General features: G+C 53.4%; 2 protein-coding genes across 3 annotated transcripts; one reads left to right on the top strand and one right to left on the bottom strand.

Moving 5' to 3' along the window:
• The first annotated feature begins 9,995 nt into the window (after positions 1 to 9,995).
• Positions 9,996 to 16,613, top strand: Atxn7l3 (ataxin 7 like 3). The gene is made up of 13 exons (XM_059271873.1): positions 9,996 to 10,747; positions 11,163 to 11,273; positions 11,566 to 11,698; positions 11,894 to 12,065; positions 12,245 to 12,342; positions 12,609 to 12,631; positions 12,928 to 12,994; positions 13,170 to 13,198; positions 13,488 to 13,556; positions 13,773 to 13,816; positions 14,052 to 14,123; positions 14,202 to 14,359; positions 14,455 to 16,613. The coding sequence occupies exons 2-13, from the start codon at positions 11,223 to 11,225 to the stop codon at positions 14,601 to 14,603; spliced, it is 1,065 nt and encodes a 354-aa protein (XP_059127856.1). The 5' UTR covers positions 9,996 to 10,747; positions 11,163 to 11,222; the 3' UTR covers positions 14,604 to 16,613.
• A 417-nt stretch (positions 16,614 to 17,030) lies between these two features.
• Positions 17,031 to 21,641, bottom strand: Tmub2 (transmembrane and ubiquitin like domain containing 2). Of its 2 annotated transcripts, XM_059271871.1 has the most exons (4): positions 21,118 to 21,641; positions 20,543 to 20,596; positions 18,424 to 18,987; positions 17,031 to 18,191 (listed from the first exon to the last, which is right to left on the bottom strand). In XM_059271871.1, exons 1-4 carry the CDS (start codon positions 21,378 to 21,380, stop codon positions 17,828 to 17,830), a joined length of 1,245 nt encoding a protein of 414 aa, XP_059127854.1. In that variant the 5' UTR covers positions 21,381 to 21,641; the 3' UTR covers positions 17,031 to 17,827. The 2 variants fall into 2 exon arrangements, with proteins under 2 accessions (XP_059127854.1, XP_059127855.1); XM_059271872.1 differs by lacking the exon at positions 20,543 to 20,596 and having other exon boundaries at positions 21,118 to 21,638.
• Positions 21,642 to 21,904: the final 263 nt, after the last annotated feature.

Genomic DNA, 21,904 nt, shown 5'->3' with positions numbered 1-21,904 from the left:
TCGGTGGGAAAGATCTGGCTCATCTGGGGGTGTCCCCTGGGTTTCAGGAAATGTCCTGAGATCTTTTTACCTACATGTCTCTGCCTTGCCCCATGTCCTCTGGCCACCCCCATTCCTTTGATTTCTCAGGTCTGTTCCCCTCTCCTGCCTCCACCCCTGTATGTGGGGAAAGGGGTGCAGAAGGTGCTTTCTGCAATTGGCCCTCTAAGCCTAGCTAGCAGGTGCGAGCCTTCTGTGGGCTTAGTCCCTGTGCTCTTGATAAGCCAAGTCACCTTCCCCTGGAGAGTCTCGCTCTTACTAAGTTGGCCAGAATTGGTTTTGTTCATGCTATTGGGTTTTGTGCTGCCCCATCTTTTGCCTCTTGAATGAAAGCTGGGGATGGAGAAGTAGGTTCCCCACACAGAGTGTGGGGCTGCGGCCCAGCTGCCTGTCTCCCTTGAAGGCAAAGACATTTGCTTGGACTGTGTTGTGAAGATTCCTGGGGAGTGATACCACCCCTACACACACACACACACACACACACACACACACACACACAGTCACTCACTGTCCTTATTCTAAAATTTAATACCAGATACCGAACCCCATCTCTTGTTTGAATGCCCTGGACTATTACGCTTGAGTGGAATGTTTTCACTTAACAGCTCTGAACACAACATGTGTTCCTCCCATTTCAAGTATTGGAAAATGGTTAGAGACAGGGCTGTGGGGGTGGGGTTGTTGGTGCTGTCAGAGGTTGCCCAGGGTACATTTTAGCACTGGGGCCCCTCTTCCCCTTTTTCTAATATTTAAGGAGTATTTTGTAGGTTTTAACAACCACTGCGCTTGAATTTGTACCCTGGGAGTGGCTTAGACGTGACTGACCCAGCCGAAGGCCCGCTGTGGAGGTCTTGTTTCCCTTTTTTGTACAATAAAGTGAAAAACAAAGGTTTGACTTCTGCCTGGTCACTGGAATAAATAAGTGGGTGACGGGGTTACCCAATAACAGGTTTGACATGAAACCGTGAAGCCAGCTCGTTTGCCCTTTCTGGAATCATTTTCCTGTTCTCTAAAGATTCTACATGCAACCTGCCTTCACCTTGTTCCCAAACTTTCTCAATTCAGCATGTTCATCTGGGTTTGAGAAGTTGGAGCGTAGATATATTTTCACCCAGAGTGCATTGCTTTAGGAAAGGAAGTAATTGACCACTGGGGTGAAGGGTTCACCCAGGCCATGCAAGTCCTTGTAGCTGGCGTGTGGCTTAGGGAGAGCCGGGCTTAGCCATGACTCCACCTAGCTTCTGATGGAAAGCTGCTAGGTCCAGAGGACTTGCCCTTTGGATTAAGACCTGCCGTCTCTGAACAAGCTTTGGCTGGACTCCTGAACAGGTGAATGAGCGATAGGTATGGATCTATGCAAAAGCTCCCCATTCACGTCACTCCAGTTCCTGTCTTTACTTCAAAAGTCCCCACACAGAGTCCCCCAGAGTCTGTTCTCCAGCCATTAGCTTTCTTGTCATTACTCCAGAGGACATTTGCCTGGACCTTGCCCTCTAGGCTGACTGCTTCTGTTAGCCTCCCTAGTTATTCCTTCCAGGATATCCATGTATCTCCTTTGAACCCCTAGTTTTCACCATTAGGGAACCATTCTAAAAGTGGTATCCAACCAGGCATGGTGGCACGTGCCTGTCATCTCAGCATTCTGAAGCTAGAGAAGAGCCATGAGTTCAAAACTAGCCTGTGCTACTTAGCGAGACTGTCTCCCCAAATAAAAGGTGGTATCTGCAGGCACTCCTTGCTGTGGCTTGAGTATCTCCTCCAAACTCCTGTTGAAACCTAACTGCCATTCTAAGGTAGTAAAAGAATGGTACATTTTTTAAAATTGCATTTATTTAGAGTGTGTGTGTGTGTGTGTGTGTGTGTGTGTGTGTGTGTCCAGGGAGCAACTTGCTGGAGTCGGTTCTCTTCCTACCACGTGGGGTCTTAGTGATCAAACCCAGGGTGTTATGCTTGGTGGCCATCTCACCAGCCCCAAGAAGTGAGACATTTAAGAGGATATGATTCCAAGAGCCTGGCCCCCAGAAATGGATTAAGGCATTATGGGAGTTGGGAACTTGATGAAAGGGTGACTTTGGCCACATCCCCCCTGTGCTGTATGTGCTCGCTCACAGTCCTGCCATGTTGATGAGGTGTCAGAGCTCTGCTGTGGTTTATAATTGACCCAGTCTGCGGTACTCGGTGACAGTAGCATAAAGTCATCCAATATCTGGTCCTTGTACAAATGTCCAGACAGCCATGCCAGCTACCCAGCCTGAAACCAGGCGGCAGTCTCCATCCTCTCTCCCCGTTTGACTTCCATGTTTTTTTGGTTTTTTTTGAGACAGGGTTTTCTGTGTTGTAGCCCTGGCTGCCCTGGAACTCACTCTGTAGACCAGGCTGGGCTTGAACCCAGAGATCCACCTGCCTCCAGAGTGCTGGGATTAAAGGCTTGTGTCACCTACCCTTGACTTCCATGTTTACTCCATCACCTAGACCTGTCTATTTCCCTTCCTAAACACCTCTCAAACCTCTCTCCCCTCTCCAGGGACACTCCCACCCTTTTAAGGCCACCACCATTGCTTACTCCAGAAAGATCTGGAGTTGGTCTTGCTTAGTCTTTCTCCTTATAATACTCTGCATGCAGCGGGCAAAATTGTCTTACAGCCAAATTTGAGACTGAACGTAGTGATATATGATTGTAATTCCAGCATTCAGGAGGCTGGGTCTGGAAGACTGCCTGGGGCTATACTGTGAGTTTCAGCCCAGCCTGGGCTAGAGGAAGACCCCATCTTAAAAACCCAAATGCACAAATCTAAACTGGAGCCTACCTGTGGTCCTAACTAGGATTTCAAGACTAGCCTGGGCAATATAGAGAGACCTAAGTGCAAGGAAGGAAGGAAGAAAGAGAAAGAGGAAAAGAAAGAGAGAAGGAAAGAGAGGGGGAGAAGGAGAGAGAGAGAAGAAAAGCTGAGTGTGGTAGCATGCACCTGAAATCTCAGGATTTGATTAGCTGAGACAGAATTACCAGACATTTGAGGCCATCTAGGGCTACATAGAAAGAGCCTGTCTCAAAAATAAATAAACAAATGAATAAGCGTGTACCTATAATCCCCAAACCCAAAAAGTTGATGTGGAAGCATTACATGTTCTAGGCCAGCCTGGGGGACACAGCAACAAACCAACAAAAACTGTGATCACGTGCCGGACGGTGGTGGCGCACGCCTTTAATCCCAGCACTCGGGAGGCAGAGCCAGGTGGATCTCCGTGAGTTCCAGGCCAGCCTGGGGTACAAAATGGGTTCCAGGACAGGCTCCAAAGCTACACAGAGAAACTCTGTCTTGGAAAAACAAAAAAACAAAAACCAAAACCAAAAACAAAAACAAAAAAACTGTGATCACTTTTGTATTCAAAACTTATGGTGAGGGTTGGGGATGTGTAGCTCAGTGGTAGAGTACTTGCCTAGTATACACAAGGCTAAAGGTTCCATCCCCTGCACTACAAAAATAAATATGTTTTTGAAGACTGGCCTGGTAGCCTCTCTGTAATCCCAATACTTGAAAGGTAGAGACAAGAAGATCAGGAAATGCTGGGTGGTGGTAGCGTAATGCCTTTAATCCTAGCACACTAGGCAGAGGCAGGTGGATCTCTGTGAGTTCAAGGCCAGCCTGGGCTACAGAGTGAGTTCCAGGAAAGGCGCAAAGCTACACAGAGAAACCCTGTCTTGAAAAACAAAACAAACAAACAAAAATCCTGTCTCAATAATAATCATATCACTCACAATGATCCGGCCAAATGCTCTCTCTTCTACAACTCAAGTATGTGTATCACAGGGTCTTTGTACTTTTTGTTTTGTTTTTTATCAAAACAGCATTTCTCTGTATATCCCTGGCTGTCCTGGAATTTGCTCTGTAGACCAGGCCTTGAACTCAGAGGTCCACCTCCCTCTGCCTAGAGTGCTGGGGTTAAGGGTGTGCCCCACCACGCCTGGTGTCTCTGCCTTTCTTGCTCTCTGCCTAGCATTCTCTTCCCTCTACAATCCACAAGGCTGATTTTCTCATTTTCCAAGTCTCAGCTCAAATGCCACCTCACAGACAACCAGCCTCTCTAGAGGCCTCCATCTTGTGTATTTACCTGTTTGTGGTCTTTCTCCTTAAGTTGAAGACACAGTAATCCAGCACCTAAATCGCCCTTGCATGCATTTGATGTCTAAGAAAAAATGTGATAAGAGTCTGAAGGTAGCCGGGCGGTGGTGGCGCACGCCTTTAATCCCAGCACTCGGGAGGCAGAGCCAGGCGGATCTCTATGAGTTCGAGGCCAGCCTGGACTACCAAGTGAGTTCCAGGAAAGGCGCAAAGCTACACAGAGAAACCCTGTCTCGAAAAACCAAAAAAAAAAAAAAAAAAAAAAGAGTCTGAAGGTAGAGCACAGGTCCTGGGGGCAAGGGTGGGTTGAATGCTTTTGCTGGCCTCTCTGCCCCAGCTCTAGCCACACCAGTCCTCTATGCCTCAAACATACAACACCCTTCTTGTGCATAGGCTATGTTGTATGTGGCAGGTGAGTTCAGTATCAAGTGTAGTTCCTCAGAATGTTACCTACTTTTCTGAAAGTCCCATTGGCACCATACCTGACCTTTTTCATTTGAGTTCTGGAAACTGAACTGAGAGATGATCATGCTCATTAGACAAGTACTTCATCAGCTCAGCTATCTCCGCAGACTCTCTGCCTGGAGTAATCCGCCACCTCTTTGCCTAGTGAAGTGATTCAGGACATCGTTCACTTATTTATTTGTTTGTTTGTTTGTTTGTTTATTCATTCATTCATTCATTTACTCATTCATTAGGTTTTTCAAGACAGGGTTTCTCTGTGTACCCCTGACTGTCCTTGAACTCACAGAGATCCACCTGCCTCTGCTTCCCCAGTGCTGGGACTATAAAGGTGTGCACCATCACCACCTCACTCAGAATGAGAGTGGTGCCATACACCTCTGTGAGTTCAAGGCCAGCCTACATAATAAGACTTCATCTCAAACAAAAACAAAAAAAGTCTATTTCATGGGGCTGGAGATGGCTTGCTGTTAAGATCACTGACTGTTCTTTCTGAGAACCCAAGTTCAAGTCCCAGCACCCACATGGCAGCTAACAATTGTCTGTAATTCTAGTTCTAGAGGATCTATCTCCCTCTTCCGGGCTCTGCAGGTATTGCATGCAGGTGGTGCACAGACATTCCCAGCACCCACATGGCAGCTAACAATTGTCTGTAATTCTAGTTCTAGAGGATCTATCTCTCTCTTCCGGGCTCTGCAGGTATTGCATGCAGGTGGTGCACAGACATTCAAGCAAACAAGTCTCTCATGGTATTGGTGTGAGGGTGTTAGATCCCTTGGAACTGGAGTTACAGACAGTTGTGAGCTGCCATGTGGGTGCTGGGAATTGAACTGGAGCCCTCTGGAAGAGCAGTCAGTGCTCTTAACCACCGAGCTATCTCTCTAGCCCCAGGCCTTAGTATTTATTAACTGGTATGGAACTGGGACATGTACCAAAGGATCACCACCATACAGCAGCCATGGCCATGTGCTGAATGAACTGGATGGTCCATTGATTGGAAGTTTGGTGTGGGGATGGTGGGGATATGAGGAAACATTCAGAGAAACAGGGAGGAGCCAGAAGAGTTCTTCCGAAAGTGCAAACAGCAAGACTATGAAGAATCCTGAAAGGGGGGGGGGGGGTGAGAGATGGGTGAAGTCTGAGGCCATGCTCTGGTCACTCCCAAAGCCTTGGCTCACTTCTTTGCACAGGTCCAAGTCCAGCCATCTTCTGAGAGTCTCTGCTGTTTGGTCCCACAGTGATCCCAGTTTATCTGAAACCCCATGAACTCCAGCAAGTTCTTCTTCAAGGTGTGTTCAGGCTCTCCCTCTCCTTCACTCCAAACAGTTCAACCGATAGTAAAAGTTTGATGCTTGCTGCCTCTCAGTCACAGTCCAGAATGTACTGATGTACAAACACAAGTCTGGCCAGATGATGCCCACAGGTCTCATTGTCTGCATGGTTCAAGCCCACAATCGCTTCAGCACATACTTGGTCCTGTATGGTCTAGCCTGCTCACCCTGTTGCTGACTGCCCCACATAGCCCTGTGTTCCAGCCAGCCAGCCCTTAGTCTGATCCTCCCCCTCCTCCTCCTCCTCCTACCATGACCAGGTTGGCCTCCAACTCAGAGATCAGCCTGCCTCTGTCCCTGGTGCTGGGACAAAAGTCATGTGCCACCACACCTGGCCATATTCTTTTTTGTTTTTAGTGCTGGTGTCCAATCTGATCCATATTCTGACATTTACCATTGGACTGCCTCGTGCTACCATGGCCTTTCCTGGAAATTCCTTCACATCTTTTGGTGTCTTCTCCTGCCCATCTCTGAACCCTGCACACCTCTTTCCTTTTTACCACACTAATTTTCAGTTACTTCCCTTCATGTCTTCCTACCCTGAGGAGACTGCAGACCTTCCTGAGGAAGCACAATTGTCTTTTTTCATCTTTTGTCTCTCAGCATGTGGATTGTGCTGTTATGCAGAATAACATTTTTTAGCTTTATTTATTTGATTCAAAATCTTAAAATTTGATTTTCATTTAATTGCAGTTAATTTTACAGATTTTTACAAATGAATCTTCATAAACTTTTTTTTTTTTTTTTTTTTTTTTAACAGGGTCTCACTATGTAGCCTTAGCTGATCTGGAACTCACTATGTAGATCAGGCTGCCTCTAACTCATAGAGATCTGCCTACCTCTGTCTCCTGGGTGCAGGGATTAAAGGCAAGAATAACATTTTCTTTTACAGGAAAATGTTCTAAGTTTGTAATGAAGGTGAAGACACTATAAAGAATCATTTAGCTGGGCGGTGGTGGTGCACGCCTTTAATCCTAGCACTCGGGAGGCAGAGGCAGGTGGATCTCTGTGAGTTCGAGGCCAGCCTGGTCTACAAAGTGAGTTCCAGGAAAGGCGCAAAGCTACACAGAGAAACCCTGTCTCGAAAAACAAAAACAAAAAACAAAACAAAACAAAGAATCATTTAAAAATAGAGGGGAGGGGCTGGAGAGATGGCTCAGTGGTTAAGAGCACTGGCTGTTTTTCCAGAGGTCCTGAGTTCAATTCCCAGCAACCACATGGTGGCTCACAACCATCCATAATGAGATCTGGTGCCCTCTTCTGGCCTGCAGGCAGACATGCAGACAGAACACTGTATACATAATAAATAAATAAATATATATATATATATTTTCGAGGCAGGGTTTCTCTGTGTAGCTTTGCGCCTTTTCCTGGAACTCACTTGGTAGCCCAGGCTGGCCTCGAACTCACAGAGATCCACCTGGCTCTGCCTCCCGAGTGCTGGGATTAAAGGCGTGCGCCACCACCGCCCGGCTAAATAAATAAATCTTTAAAAAAAAAAAAATAGAGGGGAAAAAAGTAACAACCGCTAGCGCTGGAGAGACGGCTCAGCCTCCTTTAAAGGCTAGGTTCACAACCAAAAGGACAAGCGTTTGGTTCTCAACACCCACACCCACAGCTGTCTCTCCAGTTGAGAGAGAGAGAGAGAGAGAGAGAGAGAGAGAGAGAGAGAGAGAGAGAGAGAGAGAGAGAGAGAGCGCGAGCGAGCTAGATTAACAGCTAATTGGTGTGACAGCATAGTACTGTAATGCCAGCACTCGGGAGGCTGAGGCAGGATGGGCTACATGAGATCATGTGTCAATGGAGTAAAAAAACAAAGTTAAGATTTATCAGGCACTCAAGATGACACTCACACACTGACTTCCATGTTAGCTTGTTGTTTCTGAGACAGGGTCTTACTATGTAGCCCTGGAAGTATTTATGTAGACCAGGCTAGGCTGGCCTCATCTGATCCTCCTGCCTCTGCCTCTGCCTCCGTAATGTTGTGATAAAAGGTGTAGCAAAATCTATTTGTTAGTCTTCACAATGCGATAGGTACTATCATTGTGGAAGAAACTGAGGCACAAGAAGCTCGTTTGCCTAGTTAAACCAGTTAAGTTCAGAACATGCCCCCCCCCCGGGGGGGGGGTTCGAGACAGGGTTTCTCTGTGTAGCTTTGGAGCATGTCCTGGAACTCGCTCTGTAGACCAGGCTGGCCTCGAACTCACAGAGATCCACCTGGCTCTGCCTCCCGAGTGTTGGGATCAAAGGCGTGCGCCACCACCGCCGGGCTAATGTGTGGTTTCAACTGCTTCGAAATATCTACCAACTGACCTCCATAAACGTTTGCTGAAGACTGAACGAGCCAATGATGGTCTCAAAGTATGTGATTTCAGAGTTTGATCTTATCTGAAGGGATAGGGCTGTCACACAAGTCCCAAGGCAGCAGCCACGGCCACCTAGATGTGAGCGCATATCTAAACACCTCCAGTGGCTGAGAAAAGGACCTTTCCTCCCGAAGGGAAAGAGGCGAGAGCATGCGGGTAAGGGCACTCCCAGCGGAACAGCACTTAGTGTAGGCAGAGCCCGGCCCGTGCCAAGCGGGCTGTCTGAGAGGTGGAGGGTCCAGCGTGGGCTCCGGAAGCAGGAAAGGCGAGCAGGTGTGGGATCTAAATTCGGACGAGGGCGGGGAGCGCGCTCCGCTCCGAAGGGCGCAGCTCGCGCCCGGCAGCGGACCCTCTCCCCTCCGCTTTCCTCGGTTCGGAGGCCTAGGGTGGGTAGCGACCCACCCAGAAACCCGGAGAACGAATTCAGACCAGCCCCTCCTAAGGGGTTTCCGTCCTGAGTGCCTAACTGCACCCCACTTCAAGCCCATCCTGCTCACACAAGTGACTGCATGCCTCGGGGTCAAAGCGGGGAGCGGCCTGGGGAGCAGAGCGGGGAGCCCCGCGGGAAGGGCGGGGGTGCCTGGGCCGGAAGGCGTCCCAGGCTCGGCTGGGAGCCGGCGCTCTCTTTCGACGCCACCCCGTTGCCTCCGCCCCCGAGCCGGCCGGGACGGCACCAAGTCTCCGCCCCTGGCGCACCGCGCACCTCACCTTGAACGCCGCCCCACCCACCTCTAGCCTATTGGGCGTCCTGGGCCGAGGAGACGCCGCGATTGGCCGGGTTCGTCCACGGAGGCCACGCCCATCTCCCCGCCCCAGTTCCCGTCCGCCGGTACTTTGGACGGCGGCGTGGCGCCCCTCCTCCCCTCCCGGTCCCCGCCCCCTGGAGCAAATGCTGCCGAGCTGCGGCCGCGGGGCAGATGCACGCGCTCGGGCCCTTCTAGCAAGCGCGAGCAGTCGCTGGGCACGCGAAAGCGAAAGGAGGAAGAGGAAGGGAGGGCGAGGGCGGGGTGTTGAGGAGGGGCGGGAGGAGGAAGAGGAGGAGGTTGGAGCGCGCTCGCGCCTGGCCTCGCGCCCGCGCCGAGGGAGGGGGGAGAGGGGCGCGCGCGCGCACGCTCGCGTCCTCGCTCGCTCCATCCATCCATCCTCCGGTCGCGGCACGCGCGCGCGCTCCGGGCTCGCGCCGCACCCCCCGCCCGGGAGAGGCGGGCTGGAGTGGGGGGCGGGGGGAGGGGCGCGCGGACGGCGCGCGGACTGCGCGCGGGCGGGGTGAGGTGAGGAGGAGGAGGCGGCGACGGGACGAGAAGGGAGGGGAAGGGGCCATGGCCGCCCGGTGAGGCGGCGAGGCGGGGGGGCAGCCCGACCCCCCGGCCCCGGCCCCGGGCCCCGGGGAGAGGCGAGGACGGACCGACGGACATGGGGCTCCGGAGCAGCAGCCGCCGCCGCCGCCGCCGCCGGAGGACGCGGCCCTGAGAGGCCGCCGGGCCCCGGCGCGGCCCCCCGGGCGGGGTGAGTACGGAACGGGGACGGGGGAGGGGCCTGCGGGGGGCGGGGGGCGGAGCCCGAGGCGGGGCTTGGGCCCCCTCCCCCCAGGTCTGGGTCAGCGCCCCTTCCCCTCCCCCCGGGCCGACGCGGAAACGCCCGGCTTTCCCCGGCTTCCCGGCCGGGCCGGGGCCCCCCGGTCTCCCCCTGGCTGGGTCCTCCTTGGGCGGGGCAGGGCCGGCCGGGGAGGGGGCGCGGGGCCTTTGTTAGGGAGCCAGGCCCCAGCCCCCGGGACAATAGAGACACCTTCCCGGACTCTTTCCCCGGCCGGTCCGGGCTCTGGGCTGGCGGCGACCGAGAGGGGTCGGGACGCGTCCCACTCTGCCTTACTCTCTGGGGGTCGGTCTGTCCCGGCCCGCCGCCGGCCTTGGGCGGCTCGGCTCTCCTCCCCCCAGTCGGTATGATGCAGCAGCAGTGCCGCAAGGACGGGAGAAGAGCCGCGGCACGGCCTGCTACCCTTCCCAGTGCCCCCGGCTCGTTTGTCAGTCCCCACCCCACTCGAGGCCGGCAGCTCCTTAAACTCGTACCCACCGTTCAGTGGGGCCCCGGACTGTGGGCGCTGTTTCTGAATCCTACGGTGGGGATTTCTGGACTTTGGGGCTCTTGGACAGACTTCCGGGCTGGTCCTGAGGGAGGGAGGGTGCGATCTAAAAGAACAGGTAAGGGGAGTGCCCACTCCTCGAGTGTGCTTGCCACGGGGCTCTCCTCTGCTCCTGTCCGTGCTGGCTGGAAATGCCCTTTGCCTGTAGGCTTCTGTGGGCTGTTCCTCTCGCAGAGCGGCAGGCTTATTTTAAGAGAAGGCAGTGGGGTGAAGGTGGTAGGGTCTGAGGGCCATTCCTACTTCTGGTAGCAGTACCCCCCCAAGTGGACATCCTGGCTGAAAGCAGAGGTGACTCCGAGAGCCCTTAGGGAAAGGGGGGTTGTCTTGAGGAGTGTGTGCAGTTCTTTGCCACACCCTGTGGGTTTTGCTTTGAGGCCTTAGAGTTCCTTCTCCTCCCCCTGCTGCATTGCACCATGGGTATCAAAGAGGGGTTTGAGTTTTGGGTACCTGGGATGAGCTGCTGCCTCCTATAGACCCAGAGTGATTGGCAGTGCAGTTCAGGGCCTGAGCTTAGGCCTGGGGAGGACGAGGCCACCTCTGGTTTTCAGGCCCTGAAAACCATCAGACTTAGTGATCCGGGGCCTCGGGGAGGGAGACTCTGTGATGGCAGGATTAAGCCCTGGGCCCGGAGGTGGGGAGGGGAGGTGGCAGTCTTTGGGGGTGTCTGGGACTCACACCAACCCCCCCACCTCCGTGTCTGCAGCCGTGTTGCCGCCCGCTGTGCTATGAGCAGTCAGAGCGCCGTCTCCACAAGAGTTTACAAATGAAAATGGAGGAAATGTCTTTGTCTGGCCTGGATAACAGCAAACTAGAGGTGAAGGCTCCCCCACGCGTGCCTCTGGGTCTTTCTCTCGGTGTCTCCGCGTCGCTCTATCTGGCATCTGTGCCAGAGAGGAATTTGGGTAGTCAGCCTCGTCCCTTAGCGGGAATAGCCAGCTGAAGAGACCCAAGGATCTGGGAGGGAGAAAGGAATAGAAAAGTCAAGGTGGGGAGCGTGGCCAGGAAAGCAGCCTGCTTGGTCGGGGCCAGGCTGTTGGGCTGGTGAGAGTTGTTCAGTCCAGGGGGTGCCACCCTTGTGACCATGGATGTTCTCTCCTGGGGCCCAGGCCATCGCTCAGGAGATATATGCGGACCTGGTCGAGGATTCTTGTTTGGGATTCTGCTTTGAGGTACACCGGGCTGTCAAGTGTGGCTACTTCTTCCTGGATGATACGGATCCTGAGAGCATGAAGGATTTTGGTGAGCTTCGGGGTGGAAGAAGAGTGCTGCCCCGGGGGTCGGGGGTCGGGGTCGGGGGCACTTAGAGGGTTGCAAAGCCTGAAGCTCCTGTGAGCTTAAGCAGGGATGGGTTTAAAGGGGGCCTGGGAGCACAGGGGAGAACGAGAGGAGAGGGTACCCTGCCTGCTCTGATCGCCACGCCTCTCCTGTCCCCAGAGATCGTGGACCAGCCTGGGTTGGACATCTTTGGACAGGTTTTCAACCAGTGGAAGAGCAAGGAGTGTGTCTGCCCCAATTGCAGCCGCAGTATTGCTGCGTCCCGCTTTGCCCCCCACCTGGAGAAGTGCCTGGGAATGGGTCGGAACAGCAGCCGAATCGCCAACCGTCGGTGAGAACCTCTCACTGTCTGCACCACTGACACACATCTTGTGCAGTCTGTAGTCCCATGGGGGCGGGTGGTAGGGTGTGGAGGACACTTGGCCCTCACATGCGTCGCTGTAAAGTAATGTGCAAAATAATGTGCAGACGTGTGATAACCTTGACCCTTTCTCTTCTCAACTCTGGCAGGATTGCCAATAGCAACAATATGAACAAGTCTGAGAGTGACCAGGAAGACAACGATGACATCAATGACAACGACTGGTCCTATGGCTCAGAGAAGAAAGGTGTTTGGGGTTCTGGGAGAAACTGGGGTGAAGTGGGAAAGCGGGGGTTAGAGCATACATTTGCTGTAAACTCTCTTGATGACAGGGGAAAATGTAGTTTGGTTTTTTTTTGGAGCTGAGGATCGAACCCAGGGCCTTGCGCTTGCTAGGCAAGCACTCTACCACTGAGCTAAATCCCCAACCCTGAAAACATAGTTTTGAACAACAATAAATGCTGAGACCGAGAACTCAAAAGTAACTATGTTCTTTGTTCTCTCGTCCCCCAGCCAAGAAGAGAAAATCAGACAAGGTGAGAGCCGGGCGAGCATGGGGGAAGTTTGGGTGAAGGACAGATGCCCTCCCTCCCTTTTGGGCAGGGAGTGCTCAGGTCTTTTTACTCAACTGTGGTGTTGCTGTGGGAGGAGGGGGCTCTTTGGGGTGACTGGTGGGCAGGGAAGCTCCCTCTGGTGGAAGGGAGGGAGGGAATGTAGGCAGCCAGGCCTCTTCCCGGGGAGGAGTAGTATGAGTTTGAGGTTGTTTCTTTGTCAAATCTTTTTTCCTTCCCTGGGTTCTCGGCCCCCCCTTATCGCTGCCCTTCCCCCAAAGCTATGGTATCTCCCATTCCAGAACCCTAATTCCCCTCGAAGATCCAAGTCTTTAAAACACAAAAATGGTAAGTGGGGCTAGACCAACAGGGGCACTGTCAGCGGGGTGACCACAGGACTTGTAGGGGGTGGGAGGGAGGGCCTGTGAGCCTTCTATCACCCCACTTCCTCTCTGGTTATTTTCAGGGTTCTCTGTCTGTACCTCTGCATCAAACACCCTTCCCCTTCTTTTTTCTTCTTCAGGGGAACTTAGCAACTCCGATCCGTTTAAGGTGAGTAGAAGCTCCCTTTCTGCCTCTCCTCATTGCCCTTTGAGGTGGCTGGGGTTTGGACAAGTGAGCTCAGATTGCTGACAACCAGCAGTGGTTGTAAGGCTCTCTGAGCCTTGGGTGTTGGTGTTCTTGGTGGGTCCCATCTCCTGTCCATATGCAGGTAGGTTGGGAGGACTCCTAGAAAACAGCATGGAGGCCGGGATGAGAGAGAGGGACTGAGTGTCCATTCCCCCTTTCCTGTCTGCCCTTCTTTTTCCTTCTCTGACCCGTACCTCTGGTTCTCTCACAGTATAGCAACTCAACTGGGATCAGCTATGAGACCCTGGGGCCGGAAGAGCTGCGGAGCCTGCTCACCACGGTGTGTGATTGGAGAGAGGGAGGGTTGGCTTGGGCTGGGCAGTGGCTGAGAGTCAGGACCCTGGAGGGACAGGTGCCATGGCAGCAGTAGGCTTCCTGTCCCACTGCTCTGGGGCTGCTTTCTGCTTGGGCAGTTAGTCCGGCATTGGTGCGGAGGGAGCAGCTAGTATTCCGAGTAGGCCCCCTGGCCTCCTTTCAGCTTATGCTCCTCTTCCAGCAATGTGGAGTGATTTCCGAACATACCAAGAAGATGTGCACAAGGTGAGCACAGATACTAAATGGGGGCTGATCCCATAGGCATGGGTCGGGAGGACCTCTGGATTTGAGCAGTGGGCCCCCATTCTTAACCCTCCCTTCATCTGCTAGGCCTTACTTATTGGGCCGCCATCTGGGGATTCACCACTGACTCTTTCCCTGTCCCTCCAGCTTCTGCTTCACCTGAGTTCCTGAAGTCCTTCCCTGCCTTGTCAGGGTCTGATCATTCTGTCCCCACCAGGTCACTACGCTGCCCTCAGCACACGGATGAACAGAGGCGAACCGTACGGATTTATTTCCTTGGGCCCTCAGCGTAAGTGACCTTCCCAGAAGGGTAGTGGGTCAGGTTGGTGATCTCTTTCCCTCACGTTTCATTGACTCCCCTTGCCAGCGTCCTTCCAGAGGTCGAGAGCTCCTTGGATAATGACAGCTTTGACATGACTGACAGCCAGGCCCTCATCAGCAGGCTTCAGTGGGACGGCTCTTCTGATCTCTCACCTTCTGATTCAGGCTCCTCCAAGACTAGTGAAAATCAAGGATGGGGTCTAGGTAATACAATGCCAATTGATCTCAGGGGCTTTGGGCACTGGGGTACTGCCTCCCTTCACAACTCCACTCTAATCCCTCTGCCTCCGCCTCTGCAGGTACCAACAGCTCCGAATCACGGAAAACCAAGAAAAAGAAATCCCATCTGAGCTTGGTAGGGACTGCCTCCGGCCTGGGCTCCAACAAGAAGAAAAAGCCAAAGCCACCGGCTCCCCCGACGCCCAGCATCTATGATGACGTCAACTGACTTGGGTGCAAGGGATAGCCTTTGGCTGAGAGAGCCCTCTCTCCCGACCCCCACCCAGGCGGCATAGCCTGGCATACGGACAGCTGCTGGGGGTTTGGGCTTGGGAAGCTTGGTGGGCCAGGCAGGCAGAGGATCCAGTTATGTGCCCCTGGGGGGCGTCAGGGTCCTCTGCAACGAAGCATGACCCCTCGGCGTGCAGGACTCAGACCTGGACATATTATGCCTTGGACATAAGTTTGGTGGGGAGGTGGTTTTCCTATTTATTCTGTGAGTTACTGGATGTCCAGCTAGGCTGGGGGCCTGACCTGGGCACTGTGCCAGGGCACTGCCTGCTCCCCACCCCAGGAACTGGACTGAGTCCTGCCGAGGGGCATTGTGGCTACCCAGGCAGCTTTGGTTTGGAAGCTGAGCCCAGAGGGGGCCTCCCCTGGCTGCCCTCAGCAATGTGAATGGGTCCGGTGCTTGGAGCTGAGGGGCAGGGCTGGTGTGTCCTGTCTGTGTGCAGAGTCCTATCAGATGTCCCCAGTCCCCGGGGTCAGCAGGCAGAGTGCTGTCTGCTGAGGTGGGCGTCCAGAACTGCCTCACGGGGCAGCCCTTCCCTCAGTCCCCATGGGCCTCCTTGGCAGCAGGAGCTGTTCTTTTGTTGTTGGGGGCCAGGAAGGGCCTCCAGCCTCTACAGCTTCAAGGACTGGGAAGGGGAGGGTAGGAAGAGGGAGCCTGTGTCAGAGCGGCCCCCTGCCCTCCCTGCCCCAGGGCTGTGAGGACAGCCAGGTGAGAGGGACGGTGCTGCTCTATTGAAATGTTTCTTACCTCATTCCCTGCCCCAGGAAGGGGCCCAGCCTCACCCTCCTGGGGTGGCCCCTGTTCTCCCCCATTCTGCCCCCCAGCCCTGCCCTGCTGGGGCAGCCTGAGTTCCCAGCTGCTGCTTGCCGCCCCTTACCTTGACCAGCTTTGGTTCCTCTCAGCGCTCCCGCCTCTAAAGCCTGCCCCGTTCCCTCCCTTGCCGCTTTTAAGTTATTTATTCTGTACTTGTGGTTTGGGGCTCTGAGGAAAACCCTAATCTTGTGCCTCTCTCCCTTTGCTAGGAGTAGGGTGGGATGAGAAGGTAGTCTCTGCCCTCGGTTGTCAACGGAGGTTGGCTGGGTGCGGTTGCCCCTCTGTGGAACTGTCATGCCAGGGCACCCACCTACCTGGCTTACATCCTGAAGAGATGTACTGTCCCACCTGCCAAGTAGGTGGTATGCCTTGGAACTGAGCTGGAGGACCTGGGCATGGGCTGGAGTACAGCTGACTGACAGGAACGGGGTTGACCCTGAGCCAAGTTTCCGGCACTTGCTATACATGTCCCCTCTGTTCCCAGGAGGAGGCACTCCCACATTGGGTAGCTAGTACCCAGGACTGGTTGGACTGATTTGGGTTAGGGACCCTAGAGGGTTAAGGGAACAACAGAGTTAGGGTTGCAGTACCCTGTCTGGAACCCCAGTCTCCCCCTGGGGTGGTTCTGATTGTGGCTGATGCCTGGTTACAAATTGATTTTTAACCCAAGCATTGTGATTATTTTTTAAAAAGTCAAACCAATTTTGGCAGGAGTTAGAATAAATCCTGGGGCCTGGGCTCCTCTGTCCTTGGCCCTCTACAGCCTTCTCCCTTGAGGGGAAACTAGAGGGGCAGAGCAGGTTCTTCGGCTGCCTCCAAGCACAGGCTTGGGAGCCTGCTGAGGGTCAGGGGACGCCGGCCCAGGCGAAGTAGCTGCAGCTCAGGCCAACTCACTCTGCTCTCCCACCTCCCCTCTCCTCTGGTTGGAAGGGGTAGTTCGGGAACTGGTTTGTCCACAAAACACTTCCCTATTGTTCCTTGGCTCACCCTCAGGGCAGAGCCCCCTGCCCAGGCTGGGTAAGAGATGGGCTTGGTCCAGCAGGGACCCTGAGGGAACAAACCCCTTCCTTCTGGGGAGTATGCCCCCCTACCGTGTAGTTGAACGGGGCCAGGAACTCCCCACTCCCTCTTACAGCAGGCTGTGTGGGTTTCGATGCCCATCCCCCCACCCTGGCTAGGTGTCGTCCTCCCTGTATCCTATCATGTGTCTGAGTGTGTGTGGGGGGTTCTGTACTAATTTCCATGGCCGGTGGCTTTTCCTTCCATGCATCACTCCCCCCCGCATGCCCAGGGGCCACCCGCCTGGCATTACCGCATGCTGGGGTCATTGGGGGAGGGGGGATGGGGCTCACGCTGTCCTGTGGTCTTGAGATTTTTATTTTTGCATATGTAATCCATCCTGTACAGGTAGCTAACTTTGTAAACGCTGTGTATTCCCTCTGCCCCCATGGCTGCTGGTGTAAATAAACTGCATCTCCCGTTGGTAGCCTGGCCTACCCACCCTCTTTACCATGTTGTTGAGGGTAGAGCAGTCACAAAAGAGGCTCCACAGCCACAAAATGCAATTTTATTTGCTCATACTGACCCACCAACTGAGGGCCTAGGGCAGGGCAATCTATACCCAGAGCTCGTCCTTGGAACTGGGCAGGACACTGGCTTAGGGCCAGTGTTCTCTCGCAGCCTTAGGCCTAGGCTAGCAGCAGCTGTGACCTGGCCTCTTGATGCCGGGGGCTTGGCCTTCTGCCCCAATCCCCTGCCTAACTGAGCTTTATGCCGACTATTTAGGAGGGGGGAGAAAAAGTGCTTTGAAAGAAAGCAAAATATCCTATTCCTGCTACAAGGGGTGGAGGGAGGAGGTGGTGGCAGCTGGGTGCCTATAGGGAAAGCTAGTACAGTCTTCATCCCTGCCTGTGAGTTTCGTTTCAAAAGATCACCCTCATCTAAGGCGTGGAAGTGGTACTTCAAGCTCCCTGCAGAGAAACGCTAAGGCCATGCTAAGCTGCCCTGGCAGCAACCCTGGGGGTAGGGCGCAGACATGCAAGAAACAGAAAAGGGCGAGGGCCACAGCCAGGAGGGAAGACCCAGAGCCCAAGCTTCTCACTGAGCTTGACATTTTGAACTTTGGGATTCCAAAAGAGGGAAGATGATATCCTTGTTTCTACCTGAGTTGTGCTTGCAGAGATATCTGTACCCTGTGGACACATACCTGCTTCCTGGGCCCTATGGACAGGGTACCCACCATATCCTTCCCATCCCTCCCTCCCAGGTCCTTGGGCCCAGCTCTGGCCAGGAAAGGGGGGAGGCCATGAAGGAGGAAGACCATGCCATTCATTGTCTCCCAGATGTCCTTATCGTCCATACATCCCAAATACTAGGAAGCTGAAGAAGACCGTGACTCCCACCAAGGAAACAGTGGCGGGTGCTGTGAAGAACTGGCGGTAATTAATACGGAAGTACCAGACCACGCCCAAGAGCACCACAAACACAGGCACCATGAGGCTGCCCACGTTGACACCAAGGCTGGATGGCTCAGTGGCTGAGGGGGTCAAAGAGCCTGAGGGGCCAGAAACAGCTGCCCCTGGGGGTGAGCGGTGGCAGTGAATCACACAGTTGTCGGTAATGTTCAGGGAACTCAGTGTGCGTGCTGGGTCCTGCAGCAGCCGACCCTGGTAGATCAGCTTCATCTGGCTCTCTTGTCCAGGGAAGTATTTGCTACAAGGATGAAAGGAAAGACTGGATGAGGAAGGATGGTATATAGGCCTGGACCAACAAAACAGGGCATGGAAGAAACTGATGGGCTGTCTATGGAAGTCTCCCATTTCCCCTTAGCAGAGGCCAGCCACTAAAACTCCTCTAGTACTCTCAGATCTGTATCAACTTTTTCAGGGAAACCAATGCCTGAGGCACAAGTCATGAGCAACTACTCTCTATCCAGCCTACTCACCTCTTTAGGGTTCCCACAGTGTCCTCTGGCCTGGCCACAGCTAGCTCCTCGGTGTCATTGAGGAACTTGAGCCGAACATTGATGAGGCTGGGGCTGGGAGAGAGGCTTGTGCTATTATCCAATCCCACTGGAGCTTCTGGACGGCTGCTCTCCAGGCCTGCTTGTCTTTTAGGTAGGCCTTGGATATCCAGGAGATGTTCAAGGCTGGGCTCCATCTCTCCCCTAGCTCCGGGCTCCCCAGTGGAGTCTCCACCACTGTCACTGGTCTCTTCAGCCTTCTCATCATTCCCCTCTGATGGATGGGGGAGTTCTGTTGGCTCTGGAGTGCCTTGGCTTACCAGCTGGTCCACATGCCCCAGGTGGAGAACAGATGTGTCTCCCGCTGACACAATGGTGCCCAGCAGCTGGTTGTTACTGCTGTCTGCTACGTAGGTAGAGAGCCAGGCTAGGACCAAGGCTAGAATCAGCACCACCACACCTGCCACCACCATCACCTCATTACCCACACCCTCAATGAGGGTGACATCAGAGAGCTCCATGGCCTGGCTGCTGACCGGGTCCACACTGCAGGAACAAAAGGGGATAGCATCAGCATGGCCTGAGGGGTTATAACCAGGTTCCTAGTTTGTTTAGGTTCTGAGTCAGGCTGGAGAAAAACAAACAAAAGACAGGAGTTTGTGGTGTTTTGTAGGAGAGGCAGCCAACCTTCCCAATGTAGTAGACCCTCAATCGCAAGCTAAGGACTTACCCTTGGCCTCTATTGTTAAACTCTAGCTTTCAGATTCTGTTCCCATAGGAGCACAGGTCACCAGAAAAGCCTCATAAGCTTGTCACCAGCTGCTAGTTGCATTTATTTATTTATTTATTTATTTATTTGATGTTTGGAGGATAATGGAGAAAGAACATTTGCTCCTTCCTTTCGAGACAGGGTATCTCTGTGTAGCCCTGGCTATCCTGGAACTACCACTCTGTAAGCCAGGCTAAGTTCAAACTCAAGAGATCCACCTGCCCCTGCCTCCCAAGTGCTTTGATTAAATGGCATGCGCCACCACCCCTGGTTACATATGTTTCTTTAAGCCTGGAGTTTCTCTGAGATTTCTAACATGTGACCAAGCACATATGCCCCCTAAGCAGCTTCAACCACAGCTTCAGAGAATGAGAAGACTCCTTCACAGGCTTTGTGCAGCCAGCCCTGCCAGATTCTCATTTGATTACATCTCATTCATGGCCACAGACCCATGCATGCACAGCTGTCAAGAGCCAAAATAAATAAATACATTCTGATCTATCAAGGACAGAATCAGATCACTACAAATGGACGAGTGTACTGGGACTATCAGCAGACACTTTTGTCTCCTGCGAAACTCCTCTGGCAAGTTCTGGGGAGCCACATGGGGCAAACACCAGAAACACTGCCCTCTTTGGGTCACCATGGGCTTGGCTCACAACTGTAAAACCACTGCCCCAGCATATACTCCAGTTATTCAGAACTTGGGAAATGAAGGCGGTAGGATCAAGGGTTCAAGACATGCCTCCACTACATTGCAAATTCAAGGTCAGCCCTAGACTACATGAGGCATCTTAAACAAGTCAAAAAAATAAAAATTGCCAAGTATAAATTATTTGGAGATTTCCCAACAGCTCCCACATTCCTTATTTCAGTCTGTCTTGTGCTGTGAAGGTTCTCCCTCTCTGCAGTTTCTTAGAAAAGCATGGGAGATCTCTGCATACTCCTTGGAGTACCTTTTCTTTTCCTTGGAGGATCTACTTTCACACCTGTCCCTGGGCAAATCCACCTGGTGATTATCATTACCAGACTATTCTCAGAGCACCCATAAAACATCATTATAACCTGTCCATGTCTTCATTGACTTCTGGGAGCATCAAGCGTAGTTCTCTTTGTACGAAGCTCTCAGTGCAATGCCACAATGCTGCTCAAAGACTATTTGTGGACATACTGACATTCAAAGAGTTTCCACAGCCTGACTTAACAGATTAGCCCTGGAGTCAGGGAAACAAAGATCGCGGTCTAGTCCCTCTTCTAGCTATGTAACTGCCAACAACTTTCTCACAGCCTCAGCACGGCCGTCAATAAAGTGGGGTTTTAAATGGTACCTACCTCATAAGGTTGTTTTGAAGATGACGTGAAATCATCGAAGCAAAATAAGGAAGACTGTTCGATAAACAAATGACAGCAATTATGTTTCACTCCCACAACTAACCCCTGATGGTAAGGTTAATGTCAGGAACCGTGATTCACAAAGACAGACGGGAACCGAGGACACAAGGGACAGCCGTGGGCAGTGAGGACCCCGCGTCTGCCTGCTCCAAGGCCTCAGTGCTCCCCTCAGCCTGTGGACGACCCCGACCGCGCGGTGTGGAGTCCTCCCCGACCCCGCTTTTCCTGAGGCGAAGGCTCTGCGCCCGAGAGATCCTCTTCCCGTGGCGGTAGAGTCCATGAGCCCCCGCCCCCCAGCCGAAGGGCTTCCGGGTCACGGTCGCAGTGCCCAAGCCCAGCTCTCCAGACAGGTGACGGTTAGGGTCAGATGGGGGGGTGTCACAAACCATTCACGCCCCTCAAACTTCGGGGCGGGGCAGAGGAGCTGGGGGCGGGGCTTGAGGGCGCTGAGAGTCATGGGAAAATAAAGGGGGTTTGGATTGGTACTGTTTCTGGATGGGGAAGGAGAGCCTCACCTGACAGAGCCAGGATAAATGTTTTGACTTCGCCAGGGCAGTCTCTGCACTCGTCTTTCCGTAGGGGTCGGGGGAGGGGCTGGCCACTCAGGATTCTGTTCAGGGTCCGATCTCTTCCGGCTTTTCTCGGAAGCTGTTAACACCGGGGCCGGAAGTCCCGCCTCCTCGCCTTGTACTGATGACGCAGAGCTACGTAAGGCGGGCTGACGTAAACTAATCTTTAAAAGGGCCAGATTGCACAGCGGCAGGAGGGGCGGAGTCATTGTTGGCGGGATTTCGGACTTCTGGCAGTAAGGCCACGCCTAGTGGGCGTGGTCCCCGGCCGTCCAGAGGTCAGAGGCGGGGCCAGAAGAGGAGGAGCGGCTGGGGGAGGTGCTTGTGGAGGGGGCGTGGTATCATGCCTGGAAGATTGCCGGGGCAGGCTCTTTTGGTCGACCCAGCGCTAGGTTTCCCTCTATCACTCCTTCCGGCTTCGCTCTGGAGCTCCGGAACTAATGGGATTCATTATTGCTTCAGTGCGCACCGAGCTCCAATATTGGGATCCGTAAGGTCTGGTATTTCTACTTCTAAGAAAGTTGTTACTCGAGGAGACAGGCAAGAAGACCCATTATAGTCTTAAGTACTGTAAGATTCCTGCCTCATAATAATGGAGCTTTGATAAATAAAGCGGAAAGGCATTTCAGAGAGACAGAGATACAGCACCCTTTTAAAAAATGGTTTATTTGTTTGCTTTTATTTATTTATGTGTTTGTATGTGTATGCCATGTGTGTGTGGTTGCTTGTAGAG

The sequence above is a fragment of the Peromyscus eremicus genome, chromosome 8a (assembly GCF_949786415.1).
Source record: "Peromyscus eremicus chromosome 8a, PerEre_H2_v1, whole genome shotgun sequence".
In the NCBI taxonomy this organism is placed as follows: domain Eukaryota; kingdom Metazoa; phylum Chordata; class Mammalia; order Rodentia; family Cricetidae; genus Peromyscus; species Peromyscus eremicus.
This window is presented reverse-complemented; position numbering and strand designations above follow the sequence as displayed.

Coding starts and splice junctions, on each gene's coding strand:
- Atxn7l3 (XM_059271873.1), top strand. CDS start 11,223: ATGAAAATGGAGGAAATGTCTTTGTCTGGCCTGGATAACAGCAAACTA. Junction 11,699..11,893: donor TGAGAGCATGAAGGATTTTG/GTGAGCTTCGGG, acceptor TCCTGTCCCCAG/AGATCGTGGACCAGCCTGGG. Junction 14,124..14,201: donor TATTTCCTTGGGCCCTCAGC/GTAAGTGACCTT, acceptor TCCCCTTGCCAG/CGTCCTTCCAGAGGTCGAGA.
- Tmub2 (XM_059271871.1), bottom strand. CDS start 21,380: ATGACTCCGCCCCTCCTGCCGCTGTGCAATCTGGCCCTTTTAAAGATT. Junction 18,988..20,542: donor CTTCAAAACAACCTTATGAG/GTAGGTACCATT, acceptor TTGTTCCTGCAG/TGTGGACCCGGTCAGCAGCC. Junction 18,192..18,423: donor ACTGTGGGAACCCTAAAGAG/GTGAGTAGGCTG, acceptor TCATCCTTGTAG/CAAATACTTCCCTGGACAAG.